The sequence below is a fragment of the Durio zibethinus genome, chromosome 16 (assembly GCF_047325235.1).
Source record: "Durio zibethinus cultivar Kanyao isolate XHJ-2024 chromosome 16, ASM4732523v1, whole genome shotgun sequence".
NCBI lineage: Eukaryota > Viridiplantae > Streptophyta > Magnoliopsida > Malvales > Malvaceae > Durio > Durio zibethinus.
The window spans coordinates 5,066,060-5,089,856 of record NC_143177.1 but is presented as its reverse complement, the minus strand read 5'-3'; the positions used below and the strand labels follow the sequence as shown (position 1 = coordinate 5,089,856).

Genomic DNA, 23,797 nt, shown 5'->3' with positions numbered 1-23,797 from the left:
TGTTTCATGGATTCGCTGTGTTGTGTTTATCTAATGGCTGCCGTATGGAAAAATTAGCCTCCTTGTTGATTGTTGTCTTGAATCCTTCATAGGGATTCATATTTGTCCAAAAAATCCCTTCCACATAATCTACGATCATAAATTATTCATCCGTGAATTGATCCTTTACAAGAATTATGCTTTAATGGACCTGAGATTGACTCACCAAGAATCATACTCCAATAGATCTGAGATTAAATCACCAATTTCCTTTTTCCTTTTGATTTTTTTTCTTTTATTTTAAACATTTTTTAAAAATAATAGTAATATTAATAATGATAAATAAAACAAAAACTTAAATCAAATGAAAATGAAAATTTTTTTTTTATTAGGCCTCAACTTCCTAATCAGGCCCAATTCATGATCGAAGCTCGCCTTTAATTTAAAAAAAATCTAGACAAAATGGGGTGCTACAGTTGCCCCTCTTTGCACAATTTTTGTGCAACAAAAATTGCGCTAAGATGAAAGACATCCATTTTGTTCGAGTCTGAAAGCTAAGATTTAAAAAGTGATCGAAGTATACCAAAATAGGAAAATGACCAAGACTGAACTACAAAGCAAGAAATAACATGATCTGGACTGAGTTGAGATTAAAATAGGTGACCGAGATTGAACCACAAGTCAAAAAAATAAAATAAAATAAAATTCAAAATTTCAACTCTAAATCCAAAGATTCACAATTTGGACAATTAGAATTTTGTAAGGTTTCGTAACAGAAGTTGAAAGGTCCTAATATTCCAAGTTTAACAAGATCACCAAGATTCAAGATTCACAATGGTTTTCAAATTTGCAAGAAGGAAAGATTCGTAAGATTTCAAGTTCGCAAAGATTTTAGATTTGTAAATATCTCAAGTTCGCAAGGAATTTCAAATTTGCAGGAAAGAAAGATTCGCAAGATTCCAACCTTCACAAAGGTTCTAGATTCACAAAAATTTTAGGTTCACAAGGACTTTCAGATTGGCAAGAAAGATTTACAAGATTCTAAGTTTCGTAAAGGTTCTAAATTCATAAAGATTTCAGGTTTGCAAGGATTTTCAGATTTGTAAAAAAAAAAAGATTCTCAAGATTTCAACTTTCATAAAGGTCAAAAAAATGATTTGGATCGAGTCGAGATTGAATAATTGGAACAATGACACGGGTCTGAAAATGACCAAGATTGATTTAAGGTCAAAGATGAATGATTGAGATGATGCCACGAGTCAGAAAAATGATCTAGACCAAGCTAAGATCAGATGATTAAGATAATACTAAGAGTCTAAAAGTGACCAAGACATAGTCGAGGTCAAAGATGGATGATCGGTAGATGCCATGGGTCAAAAAAATAATCTAAACTGAGCCGAGATCAAATGCATATCTTATCCAGGATGCAAATGTAATGTATGTAGTGTTGATGTCATGAAATTTCAATTGTGGTGACAAGGTTCTCAAGATGTCACCAGTCATTTTTGGCTTCTCAGTATTAATTCTTAGAGTAAATTTTGTCAGCTGATCCATATTATTCTTCTGGTCTGGTCACAACTCATAGGTCATGTCAATTGAATTCATCATTGGGTCACCTTGTTTACCCCCATGTAAATATTTTCTCATGCTTCTTTCATTTATCTCATATTGGATTTCTTTCAAGAAATGAAAAACTCTTTATGAAAAATGTCATTTATTTATTTGCCATCATTTAAATCAATGACAGACATGATACATTTTCTTGGTTCATTCGAGGAATATTCATTTAGTGAAGGATAAGAAAAATAGATCTTTATTATTGAGAAAACAAAAGGTAAGGTCAAGAACAATTCAAGGGTGAACAAAGGCAAAATGTTGTGGTTTATTCAAAAAAGATATTAACATCTAAAATAATGATTACTCTGACAATTTTGAACTCAAACTCATAATCATATTTCAAAAACATATATCTTTGATCTTTAAGGCAATCATCATCCTCATTCTTGGTATCTTTATATGAAGTTTTTTTTTTTATTTTTACTTAAATCGCTCTTTTAGGTTTTCAGTCTAAGTCTCTCTTTTTTTTCTTTTTTTTTTTCACTTCATTTTTTTGTAATTTTTTTTCATTTTTGTTTCTTTTTTTCCTTTTTTTCTCTTTTTTATTGCTTCTTTTTTTTTAACACCTCTTTTCTCTTTTTTCTTTTCATTTTCCTTCTATCCATTAGTGACACTCTGATCAAAGTTTTAATCCAATAACAAATTTTCCTTAATTCAACTCATGATTCTTCAAATTGAGTATTTGCATTTGATCAAAAAAAGGTTATGAAAGAAATGGATGAGACAAGCCCAAACCATATTTGAAAGGTAATCAAACCAAAGATCATTTTTCAAATAAAGTACATTGGCAGTTTGCCCCATCAATTTTTCTTTCAAATTCTTTTTTTTTCTTTTTTTTTAGAGTACATTAGCATTTTGCTCTATCAATTTCTCTTTCATTTTTTTTCTTTTCTTTGTCATTTATCGAGAAAACTTGAGCACAAAATGGCTTTGCCCCTAAAATCACTAAAGGTGAACAAGTTTCTCAAACTTTGCCCCCTGCGTAGGGGTGATCCTTGGTTAGGGTTTATCCAAAAAAAAATTTAACAAGCTCAAATAGGGTAGCAAAGGATAATTTTACTTTTTTTTTTTGAAAAGTAGAAGAAAGATGGCCATTTCTTATTTTGAACATGAATACTTTTAATAGAGAATCTTTATTGACTAAAAGCAGATTTGTGAATGAGCAAAAATCATATGTTGTCACTTTTGAAATTTTTCCCCAAACTTGTCTTTTTATTCAACAGTCCCAATAGATTAATAGTCTAAAACAAATGATTTTTTCAAAATCAAATCCTAAATTATTATCATAACTATTTGAACATTCATTATTCAGAATTAAAGAATAGATATGAAAAAAAGATATAAGAAAATGATAATAAGGTTAACACAAAAGAGGAATATCACAAAAATGTGTCAAACACATCACTTTATTAAAATAATAAAAAATAATATGAAGTCTAAGTACATAAAAAAAATCCATATTCTCAATAAGTCCAAGATAATAAGCAGTTCCAATCAACCTCCCTAAAATTATGCCCTTAGATGATTGGGTGACAGGTTATCACTAACATTAGATTTCGTGTTTCCACTGATATCGAAATTTATTAGCCCTTTTTTAATCAAACTTTATACCATATGTTTCAAAGGTATATAATTTTCAGTGGAATGGCCCGCCACCCTAAAATGGTAGTCATAATGAGCAGTGGAGTAATACTATTTGGATTAGAAAAGTTTAGGTTGTTTTGCAAAAACAGGAGCAATCAAATGGTTCTTGTAAAGCTCTTAGTATAAATCTATGTAGCTCATAGGAATAAGGTCAAATGTGGGATTTTCTTTATTCTGTGATTCTTGCACACTAGTTGTTGGGGTAGTTAGAGGAACAGATGGCTTGGGTACAAATAGATAAGAAAGTCATAGAGTTGGTTGGTAGAGTACAGCAAAAGCATGACTTGTAGAAGAATGATATATGGGATAGATTGGTTGAGAGTAGTTTTTGGATTGTTGCCTATCGAAACTCACAGCTTAAGTCTCACTTTTTTTTTCTTGGGCATCTTTTTAGTAGTAGATGATTCTTCTTCTTTTAGTTTGTCGTTGTTGATTACATTTTTGATAATTTTCCTGAAATCACCATGTCGGCAAAATTTTTAGTCATGTTCCCTATCATCTTCTTATAGTATGGCAACTTTAGAGTGTTTACAAATATCACTATAATTTTTTTTTGTTAGAGGAGGTTATACCTAAGCAGTGACATCCGACCACCTTTGGGCATACTACTTAAAAGATTCAGATGTTTTCTTCTCCATTCCTTGCAATGATAGGTGATTAGAAGCCATGTCTATGATGTGGCAGTATTGGTTAATGAAGGATTGAGTCAAATCTTTTCATGACTTAATATGAGTCATATATAACTAGATATACCATCTTATAGTAGACCCAATCAAGCTTTCTTAAAACACATGCATGAGTAGCTTTTCATTACTGGCATGAGCTATCATCTTATAATAATACATTGTGATATGTGTAATGGGGCATTTAGTACCGTTATACTTCTCAAATTTTGGTACCTTAAATTTTAAAAGAATCACAACATCTGAAACCAAACAAAGGTTGGCAACATCTATGGATTCATAAAAATCAATACATTCTACAGCTCGTAATCTTTTTTCAATCATGCTCATAGCTTGATCAATCTTAGAGTCTTTCGAAAACACAATCATTTGTAGCTTCACTTTTTCTTTGGTCTCATCCATTTTGAGAATTTGGATAGGCTCATTTGTCTTTTCAACAAAGATAAGATTGGTGTAGCTCTGAACATTCATTTTATTGTAATTTAAAAACATGGTCTATTGTTACTGAAAGCTAGGAATGGTTTGGGCCTGATGCGAAGTGAAACCTGAAAGATACAGTGGCTCAGTATCTTCATATGAGATTTCTTCTTCTACTACTTTCCTTCTATTTATTTTTTCCAAAGCTTTCAGAATCTTGCTTAATTTTTCTTCAAGTGTCTTCTAGGCCTTTTTTATCTTTTCAAGAGGACTTGCATTATCTTACTCCTTTTTTTTTACTCTAGCTCGAGGGTCGTATTAGTGTTGAGCTATCCTTGAACCTTAATTTTCCACAATGTGCAAATTTAAAATGATGTTTATGCAACCTTTAGAATATGCATGAGAATGAATGTAGTGATGCATGAATACATGCATACTCAATAAAAAAAGGTTAGTATGCAATCTGCATGTATGTTTATGAATATGCACAAAAAAATAAATAAAAAAAAAGATAAAAAAATCGATTAGTCACCTCAATAAAAAAATAAATAAAGATAAATACTGTAAGGCACATAAAATAACAACATGACCCTAGATTTGGGTTAACTATAAAGGGTGGATGGACATGGCTCTGTTTATGGTTAGGCTCTTAAAGTTAACTATATGTAGTATAGATAAATTTTAAAAAGTTTTCAAATTGTTCCTTACATCATTGTCTATTACAGATTAGTAAGGTGCTCCAATCCTCACCCATCATAGGCTTCAAGTGAAAAAGATTCAATTTGAGTGGGAATGTTTCGCAGGCCCATACAGAGACATGATATCTCATGAGGGCATAGGTACTTCACTCCCTTATAAAAAGTATAGCTCGAGTGTAGAGTTTTATGTTATGCACATGCAATAAATAAATGAATAACTAGAACAAATATAAGTAATGAAAAGAAAATAAATTTTAAATTTATTAAACAAGGCTTAGATAATAAGGAATCATTTACTAGCTTGACTCTCGATGTCCCCAGTGAAGTCGCCAAATTGTTATAATGTATAGATCTATAGACCTACCGCTAGACATGGTTAGAGAAGTCATCACCAATTATTTTTTAGGTGTGATTGGCCACCTGATTGAATCTGTCCTATTGAAAGAGGAGCCCCAAGATTGACTTAGGCATCTTTGAATAGTAGATTCTAATCTACGAAACTAAAGTTTAGGTTCGAGAGTACAATTATATGTAGGAAATGTTATAGCACCCTCACAATACCTATCGAAAAGATAATACCAATTTGATTTCAAATTATCCAAGCCTCGATCATGTTTGTAATTTATCAAATTATTTAATATTGAAAATTAGTCTCAAAATTATCCTAACAGTTTGGTAGCAATTTAAGATAATTCTCTCACCTCATGAGTATTCATGGGGACTAGTGTCTTATCTTGAAAATGCTCAATCTGAAAAGGCTCTATCATTGGATTTATTTATATTTATTTTTTTATTCAAAAAAAAATTAGTAAAGTCTTCCAATAGTTTGGTGGGACTTACTTTGAAGTAGATCTCCTAATAGTTTGGTGAGATTTTATTGCAAAAAATATTCCAAACTGTTTTTTCACCATCGCTACTTACCCTTTTCTCATGTTTGTCTCTTCTCTCTCATCTACCAGATCAATGATTGACATCAAGAACATCAAGAAATTGACAAGCTCACATCGCCCACCTCAGATACCGCCTATCTATTTTTACTGATGAATTGTGCTCCCTTTCTTTAATCTTGAAACTGCATAGAAATCCCAAAAGATAACCAAAATGGTTAATATGTTACTTTGATAAAAAATTTCTCTTGTTTTTCAAATTATGGGCATGAACTTGGGTTTGATTTCTAAGAATCAGTGTGGGTTTTTTGGGCTTATTGATGAACCAAGGCCTTTGAGGTTTGAGGGTGTGTTTTGTGGATTCATTATGTTGTGTTTATCTAATGGCTGTCGTATGGAAGAATTAGCCTCCTTATTGATTGCTATCATGAATCCTTTATAAGGATTCATATTTGTCCAAAAAATCCCTTCCATAGAATCTAAGATCATAATTTTATTCATTTATGAATTGATCCTCTGCATGAATTACGCTCTAACAGACTTGGGATTGACTCACCAAGAATCATGCTCCAATAGATCTAGGATTGAAACACCAATTTCCTTTTTTCTTCTAATTTTTTTCTTTTATTTTAAACATTTTTTAAAAATAATATTAATAATAATGATAAATAAATTAAATCAAATTAAAATGAAAATGAAAATTTTTCTATTGGGCCCTCAACTTCCCAATCAAGCTTAATTCATGATCGAAGCTCGCCTTTACTTCGAAAAAAATCTCGACAAAATAGGGTGTTTACACCCATCTCACTCATTCCAAGAAGTTGGAAAGCATCTTCACTTATCTCATTTTCAAACAACCCCTAATTAGATATCGCAGTAGTTGCTTGAATCCACCATTTAAGCCAAAACCCTTCTATCAAGTAATGCCACCATATTTTTTTTCAAGTAACACTTTTCAATTTAATCCTTCATAGATGAATAACAAACAAACAAGAGCTCAAAATCTTTACCTCTTTGCTTTTCTTACTATAATAGTTATGATACCTTTGATAAAATTTATAACAATAATATTACTTTCACTAAAAACAAATTTTAAGGGAAACATTTGACTTTTAGGTTTTTACATTGAAATTTTAGTAATTCATTTTAATATTAAAATTTAACGACTTTGTGGAAAAAAGTATTAGAATATGTGAATCAATTTCAAATATAGAAAATGTGAATTTGCCATATCTCAATATAGAAGATAGGACATTCAATTGGGATGGAGTATTAATTATCATTAAATGTAGACACCTATTAACATGGTTAGTTCATTCTTGGGAGTAGAAGCTAAGAAAGTAGTAAAGAAAACTGGTTCTGGTTGGAATTGTTTTTTTAATAAAAACATATTATTGTCTCTTTTAAAGAAATCTAACTAAAATGATATATTTTAAATAAATCAAGTTGTAGCAAGTTCATTTAACAAAAGTACTAATTAATATTCTAAGAATAGCACATCCAATTCTTGAGGCTCATTAGTGGCACCTACATTACCATATGAACAAGCAAGTATATGCAATCAAATATGGAATTACATATATGTAATCAAGGCAAATGGATTAACCCAAATAAAGGTAGGTGTATACATTTCATAATCTTATATAACGAGTTTGGAACTTTGGATAACAAATTTTATTGCACAAACCCCATCATTTTCTTAAATAATTTTGATCTAATTATTAAAAATAAATAACTACACTTACCAATGAGGATTACTAGGTCATTAGGATTAGAGGTCATTCCATTGAATTGGATTAAAAACTCTGACTTTGACCATATGCTAGCATCATTTTCATTTACCAAACTTGGTGGGTTGGCCTCAAAGATGGTTTAGAAAGCCTAAGGTAAACTAAAATTTGTTAATAAAAACTACCAAAAAGTTGATCTTCTAAATTGCCCATTAGCATGTATTCATAAACCAAAAGCCTTTTATCTTCAGCAGTGCAATAGAGAATCGAGGTGACTAGATTAATATAATGTAATAGGCTCAACATAAAAACCTTGACAAAGAATTCCTATTAGCCTTGAAAACCATCGTGATTAAGTTGTTTAACAGCAATAATTCAATTATAAAAGAAGTCAATTTTAAATGTGCTTGTGGAAATCATTAATAAAAACCTTTTTTCTAACAATTCATAAGCACAAGTTAAGAAAGATGATGTTTCGAAAATAAGAACAATAAAAACATTACAAAAAGAGAAGAGAAGATTGCAATTTAAGCACTAGCAATCTACTAAGAAGTAAAAATGTATTTCTTTTATCATTTTTGGTCAAAACCTCAACCTTGCAATTGGCACATGTGAATAATAGTTCAAAATTATGCATTGTAACCTATATTTTATGGATGCAATAACACTCTTAACAAAACTTTCAATCCTAGAAGTTCTAAATCAAGAACAAGGAATAAATTAATACCAACAAACTTCAATGTATTTACCTAAATTCTAAGTTATGGTTGAGCAACACTAACATCTATGGTACAAATGGGCCATCTTACAACTTTCTCGAAAAGAACCTTTCAAAAAAAAATATAAAAGAAATGATCAGAAGTGTGTTTGAATCAAAATTATCAAAAGGAACATCTTTTGTAACTAAATAAATACAAAGAATACCTCATCACCTAAAGAAATTCCTACTTGGCAAATATCATTTATCATTATAAAAGCATCAAAGACCCTTAACAATGCTGCCAAGCCCTAAGCTAATATAATGTAGAGTCCAACATGAAGTCTTGACCATTTACATCTTTTAACTAGTGGCCCATTCTCACCTAGACCTATCACCAAAAACATTGAATAACTAAACTAGAAATACAATATTTTTCTAATGTTCTAAGGTTAAATAAGAAAAAGCAAAACTTCTTTCCACATCTCTATTTTGTTTAATTCTGAGTGATCATTTTGAGCACTTATTCAACATCTTTAGTAAATGACATTGAAGAAACGAGGAGAAGAATACTTGGTTGAAGAAATGAGGATGACAACGACAAATGGCAATGACAAAGATGACAATGAAAATGATAATCATAGGTGTGGAATGGGAAAAATTAGGGTAATTTGATTTTTAAAAATTAAGGCAATTTGAAAAATAAACTATGATTGAAGAAAGATATTTTGATTGGAGAAAAAGATTGTGATTAATAGGATTTTAATTTTGAAAGAGCAAAAACATGAATCTTTCAAGAAAACAAAAAAGAAAGCGAAAAAGAGGAAAAAAATTATTGAAGGAAAGATATGTGAGAAAATAGAGTTCTTTTTAATTATTATCAAAGATAAAAATTACTGTTAAAACATTAATCATTAATGGTGAGCTTATTTTGATAGGTAAAAAAAGAAAAAAGATAAATTCCAATGTGCCCTTAAAATTGAATTCTTTTGTAGTGCAATTTTTGTCTAGAATAATCTAGCATTAAGATTGAGAGAAATTCAACCTAAAGGTGAGAAATGCAGTAGTGGTTGTTATAAGGATCTAACCAACAATTACACTAAGTAAAATTAATGAGTATAAGGCACAGTTATCACTCATGACCAAGCAAATGAAAGCAAAAGAGTAGAAGGCAACAGTTAGACTTATGAATTTTCAAAAATTTTTGTTTTCTCCTTTGTTTAGTTAAGTATTGTTGAGAAAAAATATATATATTAAGTATAAATATTAGTTTTCAAAAATGTAAAAAAGGTTTCAAAATGTTAGGAAACATCACAACTCTGATACCACTTATTGGGGATCACCATAGCTTTGACACCATTTACTAGGAAAAAAGCATTTATCCAATCAAGCCAGTAGAAACAAAACCAAACAATCAATCAATCACATAAGAGACAATAATTTAACGTTGTTCGATATAATCGACCTATGTCTACGGATGAGAAACAAGATCCACTAATTGTAGAAAATTACAAACAAATAATCATATCAACTACATTAATACCCATAGACACTTTCAATCTCTTCTAGTCTTATGAAATATTTTTAACACAAATAAACACAAACCTATATACACGTGCACCCATATCTATATGAACCCTTTCAGTCTGTTTTAGTCCATTTACATACACTATACCTATGTGGACCCTCTCAATCTCTTTAGTCTACTCACAAACATACAAACATACATACCTATAAGATATAAATCTTCAGTAGTCTTATAGGGTGTTTATCTCATAAAATCCTATAATTCTCATATTTTTTCTCATACCTAACACTATATAGACTTTACCTATTTATAAGCATACAAACTTACCTATTAAGAATCATTTTTCTCTTAGAATTCTTCTTCTACAAGTCAAACTTACCTATTAAAAATCTCTTTTCTCTTAGAATTCTTCTTTTGCAAGTTTTATTGTCCATCGAGCAATATCTAACCAATCTCAAATAAATTTGTTATAGGAATTGAGTCACTATTCCTAACAATCTCCACTTTGACTCAAATTTTATCAAATCATCTATCTTCATACTAGATATGATTGACTTCACTTATAATGAAAGTCTCACAATCATCTTTTCTTGTGTGTCTTCATGCTTTATACAAACTTATCTTTGAAATACAAACTTGAACTTCTTCCTTGAGTTGAGCTCCTTTGGACTTGCCTTTTTTCATGACTCGAACCTTCAACTCTTCCCACGTCTTAAACCTTTAGCTCTGATATCACTTATTTGAAAACACCATAGCTTTGATGCCACTTATTGGGGATCACCACAACTCTGATACCACTTATTAGGTAAAAAACTTTTATCCAATCAAGCTAGTGGAAGGAAAATCAAACAATCAATCAATCACACAAGAGACAATAATTTAACGCGGTTCAATCTAATTGACCTACATCCACGGATGAGAAACAAGATCCACTAATTGTAAAAATTACAAACAAATAATCATATCAACCATATCAATACTCATAGACATTCTCAATCTTTTCTAGTCCTATGTAATATTTTTAACCCAAATAAACGTAAACCCATATACACTAATGCACCAATATCTATATGGACTCTCTCAGTCTTCTCTAGTTCACTCACATATACCATACCTATGTGGACCCTTTTAATCTCCTATAATCTACTCACAAATATACAAACATACGCACTCATAAGATGTAAATCTTCAGTAGTCTTATTGGTTGTCTATCTTATAAAACCCTACAACTCTTTTATTTTTTTTTCTCATACCTTACCCTATAAAGACTTCACCTATTTATAAACATACAAACTTACCTATTAAGAATCTCTTTCCTCTTAAAATTCTTTTTTTGTAAATTAAATTTACCTATTAAGAGTCATTTTCTCTTAAAATTTTTCTATTGTAAGTCTTTTTATCCATCAAATAATATCTAATTAATTTCAAACAAATACCTTATAGGATTGAAGTCACTATTCCTAACACAAAAATCAAAATCAATAATATAATATCAATAATAATTTTACTTTGCAACAATTTTATGCTTTTATCTTAACCATGCATTTTTTTAACCTTTTTAGCATTAGGCTTACCACTAAGTTAAGTAACTTGATGATTTCTACTTTGTCCATAACTATCCCAGTTTTGCTGGAGATATTAATGGCAAAAATCATTTGATCGTTGTAAAATTTTTTAAAATTTCAATCAACAAATACATACCCAAATGATTTTTGGATTTAATTCAAATATTAAAGATCAAATTTTGATAGTTATATATATATATAGCATTAAAGTTCTTTTTTTATTTGATTGTTGATCAAGTAAATATAGCTATATTACCATCTATGTTTCTATATATATTATTCTATGAAGCTTTTCATGTGGCTAACACTAGAACAATTTTAATTTCAAGTGATGGTTATCTTCAACGACTTCTGTTAGTAGTTTATCGAAAGACTAGAGCTGCAATCAGGCTACTCTAAGTCTACGTTTTTTTTTTTTTTTGTTTTTTTTGGTCAAAAGTTCTTAGTCCAGTTTAGGTTGCATCATTTTAAGTATGAAAATTTTATTTTTTGCAAAATTTCAATCGTTAAATTATAACATTCAAATTATTTGAGTTTAAATTACTTGGAATTCAAATTGTTGAATCCTAAAATCAAATAAATTTTTTTTACTCTTAACATTTACTACCATAGGACTAGAAAAAAAAACATTATTTAATGCACATATAATTATTCTCCCACACATATAGAATAGTTAATAATAAAATTTCAGTAAATTCAATTTTTTTTTTGGTGCGTGTAACAATAAAGTTTGATAACAATAGAATATAGCGATCTTACCAAGATAGCTATGAACCCCGGTTTGGATTTCTACCACTTTTAACAAGCTTTTTTCTGTAGCATATCAAATTACAAACAGTATCTTAACTATGCAAGACAGAAGACTGACACAAAATTAATAAAAATGTGCATTCAGAAATATTAATATATATATATACGCGCGTGTGCGCGCGCGCGTGTGGGGCAATTAGAACTGATTTATCGCGATCATCCGAGGCGGGGTGAGGAGGCGATACAAGCTATAAAAGTTACATCCCTGTCGGATCTTACTGTCGCCATCTTCCATCACCAGTAGCACCTTGCAAAACAGATCAACGTTGCAGGGAAGCACAAGGGGCCCTTCGCTGTCGAATCCATATTCAGACTCGGCTTCGTCAAGCAGAATCTTGAAAAGTGGGTGGTTTGCGTATTCGGTTTTGATCACGAATCTTTGTTTATGGGCTCCAACATACACCGAGAAGCAACCTTCCGGTGCCACTTGGTTCTTCCTTGTGCGTTTCTCTTCTTCAAGAGAGGCATCCATGGGTGGCCACGATTTGCTCTTCTTATAAAGAGCACGGGTGTTTCCTGAGGAGGAGCCCTTGCGGCCACGGCCAATGGATTTGCATCGTTCCCAAGTCTTGATGATCAGGTTGCCCTTTCTGCCTTTTGCCTTGCTCACGACGTTCATGAGCAGAGCTTTTCTCAATACTAGCGGAATATATGAACTCGAGCACGATAAATATATCTTAAAAGAAAAAAAAATAATACAGATGTTGGGCTCAAAAACCACACACAACACCTTGAATCATGAAGCTATGAAGATGAAAAGACTGGCAGATGAAAAAGAAGGCTTGGAATTAATGCACAGGGCAGGAATTTCAGAGTTTAAACAGCTATAGCTAACCTCTGTCATAAACCGAATAAAACATGACTTTAACCCTTAGCGTCAATGTGTTATTCATTTTGAACAATAGAAACAAGTTAAAACTGAAATCATGCACGTAAAAGACAGAAACCTGACAAGAAACGGAGGCCAAGAAAGTAGAAATATGGATACAACCCAGATCCGGGAGGTGGGAGAGCGGAAGGGGAAAAAACAGGAGAAAGGAGCCTGAAGAGAGCTACCTAGCCTTAGTGGTTACGGTGCCTCTTGAGTTTTGAATAGGGCAAATCTTAAGCATGATAAAGATGAAGCTTTGTATATATAGCCAAATCTGACATTAAAACATTCTACAAATAACCTACGTGTCAATCGTTATAAATTAAATGGCATTTTTTTCTTTCTAGTTTTAAACAGCAAGTAGTAGGATTATTTTTAATTTTCTTCGTTTGGTAGTTAACTGATATCCGTTTTGAATTCTCTATTATTAAGGTCTAGTTAATTATTACCATAATGTAAAAGAATATTAAAAAATGTTAAAATATTTAAAAAAAGACATGATGTTGAAAAATAAAATATAATTTTTTAATATTATTCAAGTAAATTAATATTAAGATAAATAAATAAAATTGAAATGCTTTTGAAGTAATTAATATAAATTATTATGAAATTTAATTTGAAAATATATAAAAATATAATTGAGGATATATATTTTTGTTCATAATGAATTATTGACTGTGTATTTTTTTCATTTTATCCCAAATCATAAATTCCACCTCGTAATTTCGCTTTCTAATCAATTTTTGTGATTGACTATTTTTAATAATCCAAAAATACTTTTAATAACTCAAATAATAATATATTTAGCATTATTTTATATTAAAAATTGGATTTTAAAACCCAACCGGAACGCTAATTCCTAATATATGTTAGAGTAGCCACCAAAATTGAAACCAATTGGAAGTAGTTGAACTACCGTACAAGCAACCTTTATCATTTTTTTTTTTAACAGCGTCGAAACAAGTAGAAAGGGGAGGGGGACCCCAAAGAAAATAGTAGACAGAAACTTCAGCCGCCGGTTAGCTCACGACTGGTAACAGCAATTTCATATGTGGGTGCCAGAAATAGTCACCTTATGATTATCATCGACAAAAGACAATGACTTAGAAAGTGGAAATTTATGTTTGACTAATTAATATAGGCAATGAAACTGTGAATGGCGATATGCACATTTGGGATTGTTGTAGATATTGTTAAAGAGAGAATTGCATGATTAATTATTTCAAAATTCTATGGTGATAATTAAAAAATATATTCTAATACTCTATGTGTAGACATAAAAGACAAATAATCTATAAAAACAATTAAAACTATTCTTTTTTTTTTTTTATGATTTATAGCCACATTAATTTTTTGTCTTAAAAAATGATTTGAGGAATACTTTTGGAGCTAATGCTAATACTTGAAGATAGAATTGTCTTTGTCATATATTAAAAGTTGTCAACTCATATTTTTTTGCTTTGATTTGTTTTTTGTTTTTCATTTATTTTTAGTTTTATTTTTTTATTTATTGATTTTCTTATTTATTTGTTTATTTTTTATTTACATAAATATTTAAATTTTTTTGTAAGGAACAAATTTTAATTATTTGAAAATATGAAAAACTAAAAATATGGGTTAGACAAATAACTTTATAATTTTTAATAATTATTTTTATTTATTTGTATCATATAAATTTTATAAATATTTTAAAATAAATTAAAATTATTCCAATGATGAAATTAAAACAAAATTGTTACCAAAAGAGTTGGAAAGATTTTGAAAATATTTTAATAAAAATTTATTTTTTAATAAATTATTTAGTGAAAAATAAATATTGGTAAAAAATAAAATAAAATAAAGCTTTTTTTATAAAATATTAAATTAATCTAGCAATGGAGCCTCTTTCAAAAAAAACAAACAAAATTTTTGAATACTTTTGATATAAAAAAAAATTTATATTTTTTGTCATAATATTGGAGAAAACTTAAAATTTTTTAATATTTTAACTAATATAATTTAATTAAAAAAATATCACTTATTAGGATCGTTTTAAGATAATAGATATAAAATTTGTTGATGCTGTATTTGAATAGACGTTGTGAGGTTATTAATACTTTTTCCGTACCTAAATTAATCAATAATATACAATAAAATTGTTATTAACTAGGGATAACTCTCAACTGAATTGTAAGCTACCAAATTGCTTTCCATCTGTCAAGCTAATAAAAGAGTGAAATAAGTTATTAAATTTGGTCGGCAATAGCGTATTGGGTTTTGATTGGTTTGAGGCATGATGACTTATGGTTTAATTGGATTTAGAAAAAAAAGAATGTGAGTGTTTGTTTCATGTAGGTTTGTAATTTGGTGAGATTTTTATGGGTTTTGAATTTTTTAATTTTTATATAATAAATATATATAAAAACAAGAAATAAAAATTAAGTTACTTTTCTTATTTTTCTTTTTAAATATTTTTTACAAAAGAATTATATTTTTACAATAAATTAAAAAATAATACATATGATTAAATGATTAATAAAAATATAATGCTCATAATGTAGCATAAAAAATTAACAAAAAAATGTAATTACAATATATAAAATACTATATATATTAATTTTAAGATTTTTTTGTCAAAATATATGAAATATTATATATATCTTATGAAAACTAAAAAAAAAAATTCTTTTTCTCCTCTTCATTATTTAATATCTAAATGTTTATATTTATCCAATATTTTTTAATTATATTCTCATTGCAAAGCGCATACTTCTATCTAGTTATATATATATATATATATATATATATATATATATATTCATGTAGGTTTGTAATTTGGTGAGATTTTATGGGTTTTGAATTTTTTAATTTTTATATAATAAATATATATAAAAACAAGAAATAAAAATTAAGTTACTTTTCTTATTTTTCTTTTTAAATATTTTTTACAAAAAAATTATATTTTTACAATAAATTAAAAAATAATACATATGATTAAATGATTAATAAAAATATAATGCTCATAATGTAGCATAAAAAATTAACAAAAAAATGTAATTACAATATATAAAATACTATATATATTAATTTTAAGATTTTTTTGTCAAAATATATGAAATATTATATATATCTTATGAAAACTAAAAAAAAAATTCTTTTTCTCCTCTTCATTATTTAATATCTAAATGTTTATATTTATCCAATATTTTTTAGTTATATTCTCATTGCAAAGCACATACTTCTATCTAGTTATATATATATATATATATATATATATATATTTATTTGTTTGTGAGAAAAGAGAGTTGAATTTATCTTTTCTTAATATAGAAACATTCACTAGTTATTAAGCTAAATGCTCAAATATGCAAAATAAGTAATGAATTAATTAGGAAACCAATTAATTAATGACTAATGAGCATCATATATAATAGCCTTTAAACCATTATTTGGGTGAAATATATATAAATAAATTGCTAGTTAAGATAAATATAAAAAATATATTAATAGTTATTGTAAAAGTGAGAAAAATATATAATTATTGTAAAAGAAAAAAATATAAAATAACTACATGTAGATTACTGGCTTTTGCAATGGAGAAAAAGTAGCAAAGTTGGTTTTTTTTTTTTTTTTGTTTCACTTTAATTTCAAAAAAGCTAAATTGCTATTATAACTTTATTCTTATATATCGCTAAATTTATAATTTGATTTTTATGAATATTCTCCAATTGAGTTGGTATCACTTGACTCAAGATATCAAATCAATCAACAATTTTATAATTAGTATAAATTCATTAAATTCACATGCATGCCAAACACCGGATGAAGAATATTATGATAAGCTTTCGACACTTCAAATGTCAAGTTTCGACCTAACATTATGTTTGGAAAATAATTAGATGGCCAATTATTATGTAAAACTTGAGGGGAATTATGCATTAATGTACAAAGTTAAAATAGTGAAATTTTAAAATTTTCAATTTTTTGAAACCAAAATCAATCAATAAGATTATACAAATACACAATATATATATATACATATAAATTATATGAGTTTCGGCAATGGTGTATACCTTGTGTGTCAAAACTCTTTTGATTTAAGGTAGTGATCTTCCAAATAGTTTATTAAGCTAAAAAGCTATCCAAATGTGCAACCTTTAACAGTGATCCATATGAACTCTTGTGAAATACCTTGCTCTAAAATAGGGAAGGACATAAACCACAATTTAGCTAATGAGTGTTTACAAAACCTCTTATTTTCTCTTAAGTTTTTGTTTAGACTTTCTTTTAGTTTATTTTTGCATAAGTATGCTTTGTATATTGCAATAGGAGCAGTGGCTAGCGTTTTTATTTATAAAGGGACATTCGACCACATTAAGTTAAAATAAGGCACGCATATTTCTATAAATATCTCATGCTTGGCTAAATGCACTAAACAAGGAAAGTCACTCTTTCTTACTTTTTTTCCTTTGTCTTTTGGTTATACCAAAACCAAATTAAGTCTAACTTAATTTGTCCTAATTTTAATTTTTCACATATTGACCTATCGTGTGTGACCCATTAGGTTCTTTAACATATTGACAATAAACACAGATAATATGGGCTTTAGTATTTAGCTTTGGATCAAACAAATTTTAACTCCATCACTAATTCTCCAATTAGCTAATCTTATGTTTATAGATCATGATTAATGTTAGCTACATTGCCATGACCCCCAATTGCTAAAAGAAATTAATATGACTTGACAACCTATCTATGAATGGTCTTAGTGTATAATTAATATCCTTTCATCACATAGTATCTTTTTTTGAACATTGAGTATATTTTAGTGTCTACTCAATCTTGTTCAACCATGTTAAGTATTGTCCTTGACATTAACTCACAAATAAGTTTTAGAATAACTCTAAATTCTTTTTTCACTTTGGCCAAAGATTTTTCAAGTTAATTCAATCAAGATTAGTTGAGATACTCTCTTGATCACACAAGGTGATGAATCTTATCTTGATTACTTCATGCATTTTCATATGCCTAATGTTATGTCCAACAATATTCGACTAAACATTCTTAGTTAGAACCATAACTAAAGTGAAAGTACAATATTCGTCACATAAAGAACATAAGTAATCTCAAGTCAAATGATCACTTATACAACCATCGCATAAGATTATAGCTATAGATATTATATGAACTACCATATAGCATTCTCATCTTGGGTCATGTTTAGTGAATTTATTTTTGTAGTAAGCACCCTTATGTTAGCTTATATTTACCTAACTTTCAACCTATAAGATGGTTGTTTACTTTATAAATAAGAGTATAACCATGTGCTAGTCTCAACAATTTTTGTCGATGTCCTCTCATTAATAAAGCATCGACTTGGAACTATTTTGGAACATATAACTTTTATGCTATAATGATCCCATAATTACAATCTTATTATAATTCCTTTTCAAAACTTTATTTATATTCAGAAGACTTTATTATATAAATATCAACAATAAAATACATGTAAATAAACTCAATGATAAATAAATAAGACTTTTATAAAATACAAAAATTAAAGTACTATAAATATGATTCTACTTAGAAGGCAAATACCAACAAAAGTAACTTGAAACTTAATTACTAGATTTTGGTACTTAAATTCTAATAGAGTAATCTTGCCTTGGAGTCTAATGATGTGATTAGATGAGGAATTTTAAAATGTTAAAGAAATTTGAAATGAGAATATTTGAAAATACATCATTTCAAAATGCTTGCATTTTTAATTGTTTTGTTTGGATAAATAATTTTTTAGAAAAATTAGTCTTTTGGAATTTGATGAAATAAAAGAATAATAATAAAAGAAAAATAAAATGCATATATATATATATATGCAATATGGGTAGTATTAGATTGTAAAAATGTACAAATATTATTAATAATATGAAAATACTAAAACTATATATTAGAGTTAAATAAAATAATATTTTATTTTTTTTAGTCTTATATTATTAATAAAATATAATATAATAGTTGATCGTAGTAAAAATAGGAAGATTTTGAAGAATTTTGAAAAATCACTCTTTTTAGGTGGAATTTTAAGAGATAATCTGAAGATTTAATGTGGTGAAATTCCCTCTTAAAATTTCTCCTAAATTTTAAAATTTTCTTTTTATTTGGATATATTTTTTTATCCAAATAAGTAAATTTTTTTTAAATTTTTAAAAACCTTAATTGAAATAAAATTTCTCCTTCAAATACCTCAAGACCATTAGAGATTTTGTTTGTAGTTTTCTCCAATATTTATAGTTGAGTTTAATGTTGAAGAAAATTAAAGATGATTTAAAATTTTAATTTATATTTCACAAGTAAAACATGATTCTCATTATATTATGAAAAATCATCTAATAAATCGTTGATGTAGTTTTTAAATTTCACTAAAGATATAAGAGTGTTGTGGCATATCACTCAAATATATTTCAAAAATCAATAAATTACTTTAATACATAAAACATATGTGATGATATGTTAACTTCATTTTTGTAAATTTAAAAACTCTACTTGTTTATGAAACAATAATACTTAAATTACTACCCAACCTCAATTTCTAATTTTAGGCTGTTAGAAATTAAATGCTGAGTCATCTAATTTTTATTTTTATTTATTTTGCTCACGTAACTAATAAAAGTCAAGCTTTAATCACTAACATTTTTTAAAATTTAAATTTGTGGTCATTCAATCATTACAAACTAATGTACTATAAGAAATTTGATATATAGTGACGTTTAAAAAAACGTCGATAAAATCTCAAAATTCGTCAGTATAGCTCTATAAACCTTATATCGACGATCAAATTGAGTATTCCAATGAATTTTTAACCGTCTGTATATCCTTTGTCAGTATCAACCTATACTGACAGTTTTTAAAGGCATCAGAATAGTTTACAAAGATATACCAATGGTTTAAGACCGTCAGTAAATATATATCTATTGATATAACATCTGTGTGCATTCCACCGTTATACCTTTTAGCAATGGTTAACACTCATCAGTATAGACTTATATGTTTTAATTTTTTTTGTCTATACTAACAGTTAATGGTTGTTAGTATATACTTTACCTATACTGACACTTAAAGGCTGTCAGTATAGATTTGTATGTTTTAATTTTTTCACCTATACCGATGGCTAGCCCTCGTCAGTATAGACCGTCTGTTTTAATTTTTTTAACCTATGTCGATGGTTAATGCTTATCACTATAGACTTGTAATTTTTTTTACCTATACCGACGCTTAGCATCCATCAGTATGATATGTTTTTATATAAACAAAAAAAAACACACAATAAAGTAAAAGATATTTAATAACATTAAAATTACAATTAAATTATTTATAATCCACAAACATAGTATAAGTGAAAAATTAAAGTTATTGTACCATGTCTAATAAAACAAACATAGATAAAGAGTTACATCACCTCACCCTAAAAAACACAATAATAAGTTTGCACTATGAGACACCTAAAAACATTTTGATTACCTTAAAACTTCGATAGAACTCTGAACAAGATAATTTTAAAAAACTTGTAAACGAACAAACAATTGCAAAACCACCTTAATAAGAAAAAACATACATGCACCTATTACAAGCCCTTTTCAAAACCAAAATATCACAAGTCTTGAAAAAGTCAACAAGTGTAACTACATCATATAACTAACAAGCTCAATGAACTCAACTCACTAACAGTATTCAATATACCAATCAAGTATCATAAAACACAGCAGTCTTATTTCAACAAAGTGCATAACATCCAAAATAAAACCAAATCCCCCTACAAACATAATACTTAAGTAAATAAACAACTTCCTAAAATAAATGATCCCATCATAGATTTCTACAAAGAACCATCTACATAGCATAAAAAAATCCAATTAGAATTCTTGTAAATTATCTTATATATAAAAAGGTAAGAAGGTAACCATCCATTCATGTAGCAATAGAAATAATTTTATAAACATCTTATTCATTCACATATATAGCAGGTAATCATCCATTTATATACCAGTAAAAATAATGTTATAAACATCTTATTCATTAGTGTAATGCATGAATGAACAAGAAATAACCTAATTTGCATATGTAATCTCCTTATTCTTTTAGTTTAATTTCAAATAATAACCTAATGAAACCAACCTAAGATTATTTTAGTCAACAGAACTATCATTAAACAAATATTTTCACTATAACATTTAAGTCTACAATTACAAAGCATTCTTACATCATAAGGAAGCCTTTTCAAAAGAAAAAAAAAAAAGGCAAAAAAGCTTTCTCAAGGGAAAAAAAGTAGGCTTTAAATCATAGTGTAATTTAATGATTATGGCAAAGATGATGGATAATATTTCAAGATCACAATGACATGATTCAAAACCTAGAGGCAAAATTGATTTTGGCATTGTATCTAAGATACAAGTATCAAGCAAAGCATTTCCACATATATATCTTGTAATAACAAGTTTACCATTTTCATTTTCATTAGGTTGATGACTTGAATTTGAAGAATGATAGTTTTCATGTGAGATTTTTAGAGCACTACGAGCATCAAGAACCTAAAAATAATTCCAAAAAAATTTCAATAAGGTTTAAGATTCATGAGCAATATGACAATTTACATATATATAAACTAGAACAGATGTTATATACCTCTCTATTCATCATGTGAGTAGCAATATTCAAGATATCCATATTTTTATTAGGAAATTATCTTTTAAGTACCAATAAGATAATACTTAAATTTTCTTTGAAGTTTTTAATTTTAGCCTTCAACTCTTATACCTCTTCCTTGTGCTGAACTAATTCAAAAAATGAAAGACCATATTGTTTAGATGAAGTAGATGCTGTACCCATGCAACAAACATGCCCTCTTTTCTTTGGTCCTTTAACTTTTAAATAAACATCATCTTTCCATGAACTCCCTTCAGAATTCTGAGCACTAGTTTCGCTTAAACCTTGTTTCATAAGTTTCTAAAATTGTAAACAAACATTTTAGTCTAAAGAAACTAAACATAAGTTAAAGCAAGTAATAACTAAATTAAATACCATAATTTTCAACTACCTTGTCATTCACAACACTTCCATCTTTATGTGTACAAGAAAAAATATACACCTTAGTATGTGATGATGGAATTCCATTAGCTTTTTGTTTCTACATAGGTACAACATTAATTATTGTAATGACAAAATCGAACATATAAAAATTAAACTTCATATTCATTTAACTAAGTGCGACAAGGAAAATTGATATATGTACCAAGGTCTGAATGATCCTCGAGAATGATTTTGTTCATGTGCAATGAGGTCATCTAATTTTGAGCAGTTTGTTTTGTTTGTCTCACTTTGTTCCTTCAAACAAATGAATAAGAAAAGATATATTATAATAACTTTGTAATTATTATCATAGTGTTTAAACAAAGTAAATAGTATATTTTGTAAACATTTACCTTCGTTTTATTAGTCAACCAATTTGCAGCAAGAAACAGGAACTGACTTTTGTTTACTTGAGAATCATCAACCTTTGTAGCCATTTCCTTTGGTGTCTTGTGTTCATCACAAAATTTAATCTTCAATTCGTTCTTCCATTGCCTCTACTTAGTACCCATGTTTCTTGGTGCCCAAGACTTAATTTTTTAAAATATTTCTTCATCAACAAGCTCATCAAAATTAGATTTGTGAAATTCAAACTTTGACTATAATTTAAAAGAGGTAATTAGAAAGAAAATATTAATATATATTATATGAATTACTACTATTATCTAGAAACTAAAAGATTATTGTCATAGCATTAGGTAAAAACTAAAACATTATCGTATTGCTACCTCTAATGTTTTTCACATTTCTTCCTTCTTAGTATCTAACATTTCTTATCAATTTGTATAATTAATTGGTGCAAAGCTAGGCATTCTCACCATGCTACTAATGAATCAGGTTAAAGAGCAAGATTCATCATCGATAGGTATAGCATCATCATTGACTTTAACAATAACATGCTTCCTTTCTTCCAAATCCTATTAGCCATACGTGTAGGACCTCAAGCTTTTTATATTGAACATTTCCTACTTAGAAAAATTACATGTAAAAAAAGTAATTAAATTCATTAAAAATTTAAACAAGTACAACATTATAACTCATAAAAAATTGTACTAACATAATTTAGTATTTTTATACCAGAATCATGTTCAACTTGATCTTCATTATTTATGGATTGAGAAATTGGTTCTTTAGATTCTTATTGAGGCTCATATTGTGAAGCTTTTGGATCTACAAACACATGTTGTTTTTCATATTGTATTTGCAGTTGAGAGCTAAAGGTATGATTTGCCCTAGAGATATTTAATCATCTACGCTTTGCCATCTTAAGTCTAATAATACACAAAATATACTAAGTACAATATAACAGAGAACTTGATAGTGGCAAACCATATAAAGCATAAAGTACAATTTAATATATTACATGATCACACAAAATTAAGTAACTCAAGCTAGTAATACAAAAACAAAATATTAGCTAACTATGTCTTACATTGCAAAACCTTAACAACAATTTAAACTATTACATAGAATTAAAAAATGTCTTCCATATTATGTTCATCTATAGGATCTTCTTCTATATGCTCATTTTCCATCTCTGGTGTGACCTCCATTCCTTTATCATCAACT

General features: G+C 28.1%; 2 protein-coding genes across 2 annotated transcripts; both read right to left on the bottom strand.

Moving 5' to 3' along the window:
• Nucleotides 1-12,115: 12,115 nt before the first annotated feature.
• LOC111298494 (auxin-responsive protein SAUR32-like) lies at nt 12,116-13,370 on the bottom strand. Its single transcript, XM_022893212.2, has one exon. It carries the CDS (start codon nt 12,872-12,874, stop codon nt 12,392-12,394), a length of 483 nt encoding a protein of 160 aa, XP_022748947.2. The 5' UTR covers nt 12,875-13,370; the 3' UTR covers nt 12,116-12,391.
• Nucleotides 13,371-21,910: 8,540 nt separating this feature from the next.
• On the bottom strand, nt 21,911-22,665 carry LOC149514234 (uncharacterized). The gene is made up of 3 exons (XM_089745715.1): nt 22,582-22,665; nt 22,197-22,286; nt 21,911-22,105 (listed from the first exon to the last, which is right to left on the bottom strand). Exons 1-3 carry the CDS (start codon nt 22,663-22,665, stop codon nt 21,911-21,913), a joined length of 369 nt encoding a protein of 122 aa, XP_089601841.1.
• Nucleotides 22,666-23,797: the final 1,132 nt, after the last annotated feature.

Coding starts and splice junctions, on each gene's coding strand:
- LOC111298494 (XM_022893212.2), bottom strand. CDS start 12,874: ATGAACGTCGTGAGCAAGGCAAAAGGCAGAAAGGGCAACCTGATCATC.
- LOC149514234 (XM_089745715.1), bottom strand. CDS start 22,665: ATGGCTACAAAGGTTGATGATTCTCAAGTAAACAAAAGTCAGTTCCTG. Junction 22,287..22,581: donor GGTTGACTAATAAAACGAAG/GTAAATGTTTAC, acceptor GTACCTATGTAG/AAACAAAAAGCTAATGGAAT. Junction 22,106..22,196: donor GAAGTGTTGTGAATGACAAG/GTAGTTGAAAAT, acceptor TTACAATTTTAG/AAACTTATGAAACAAGGTTT.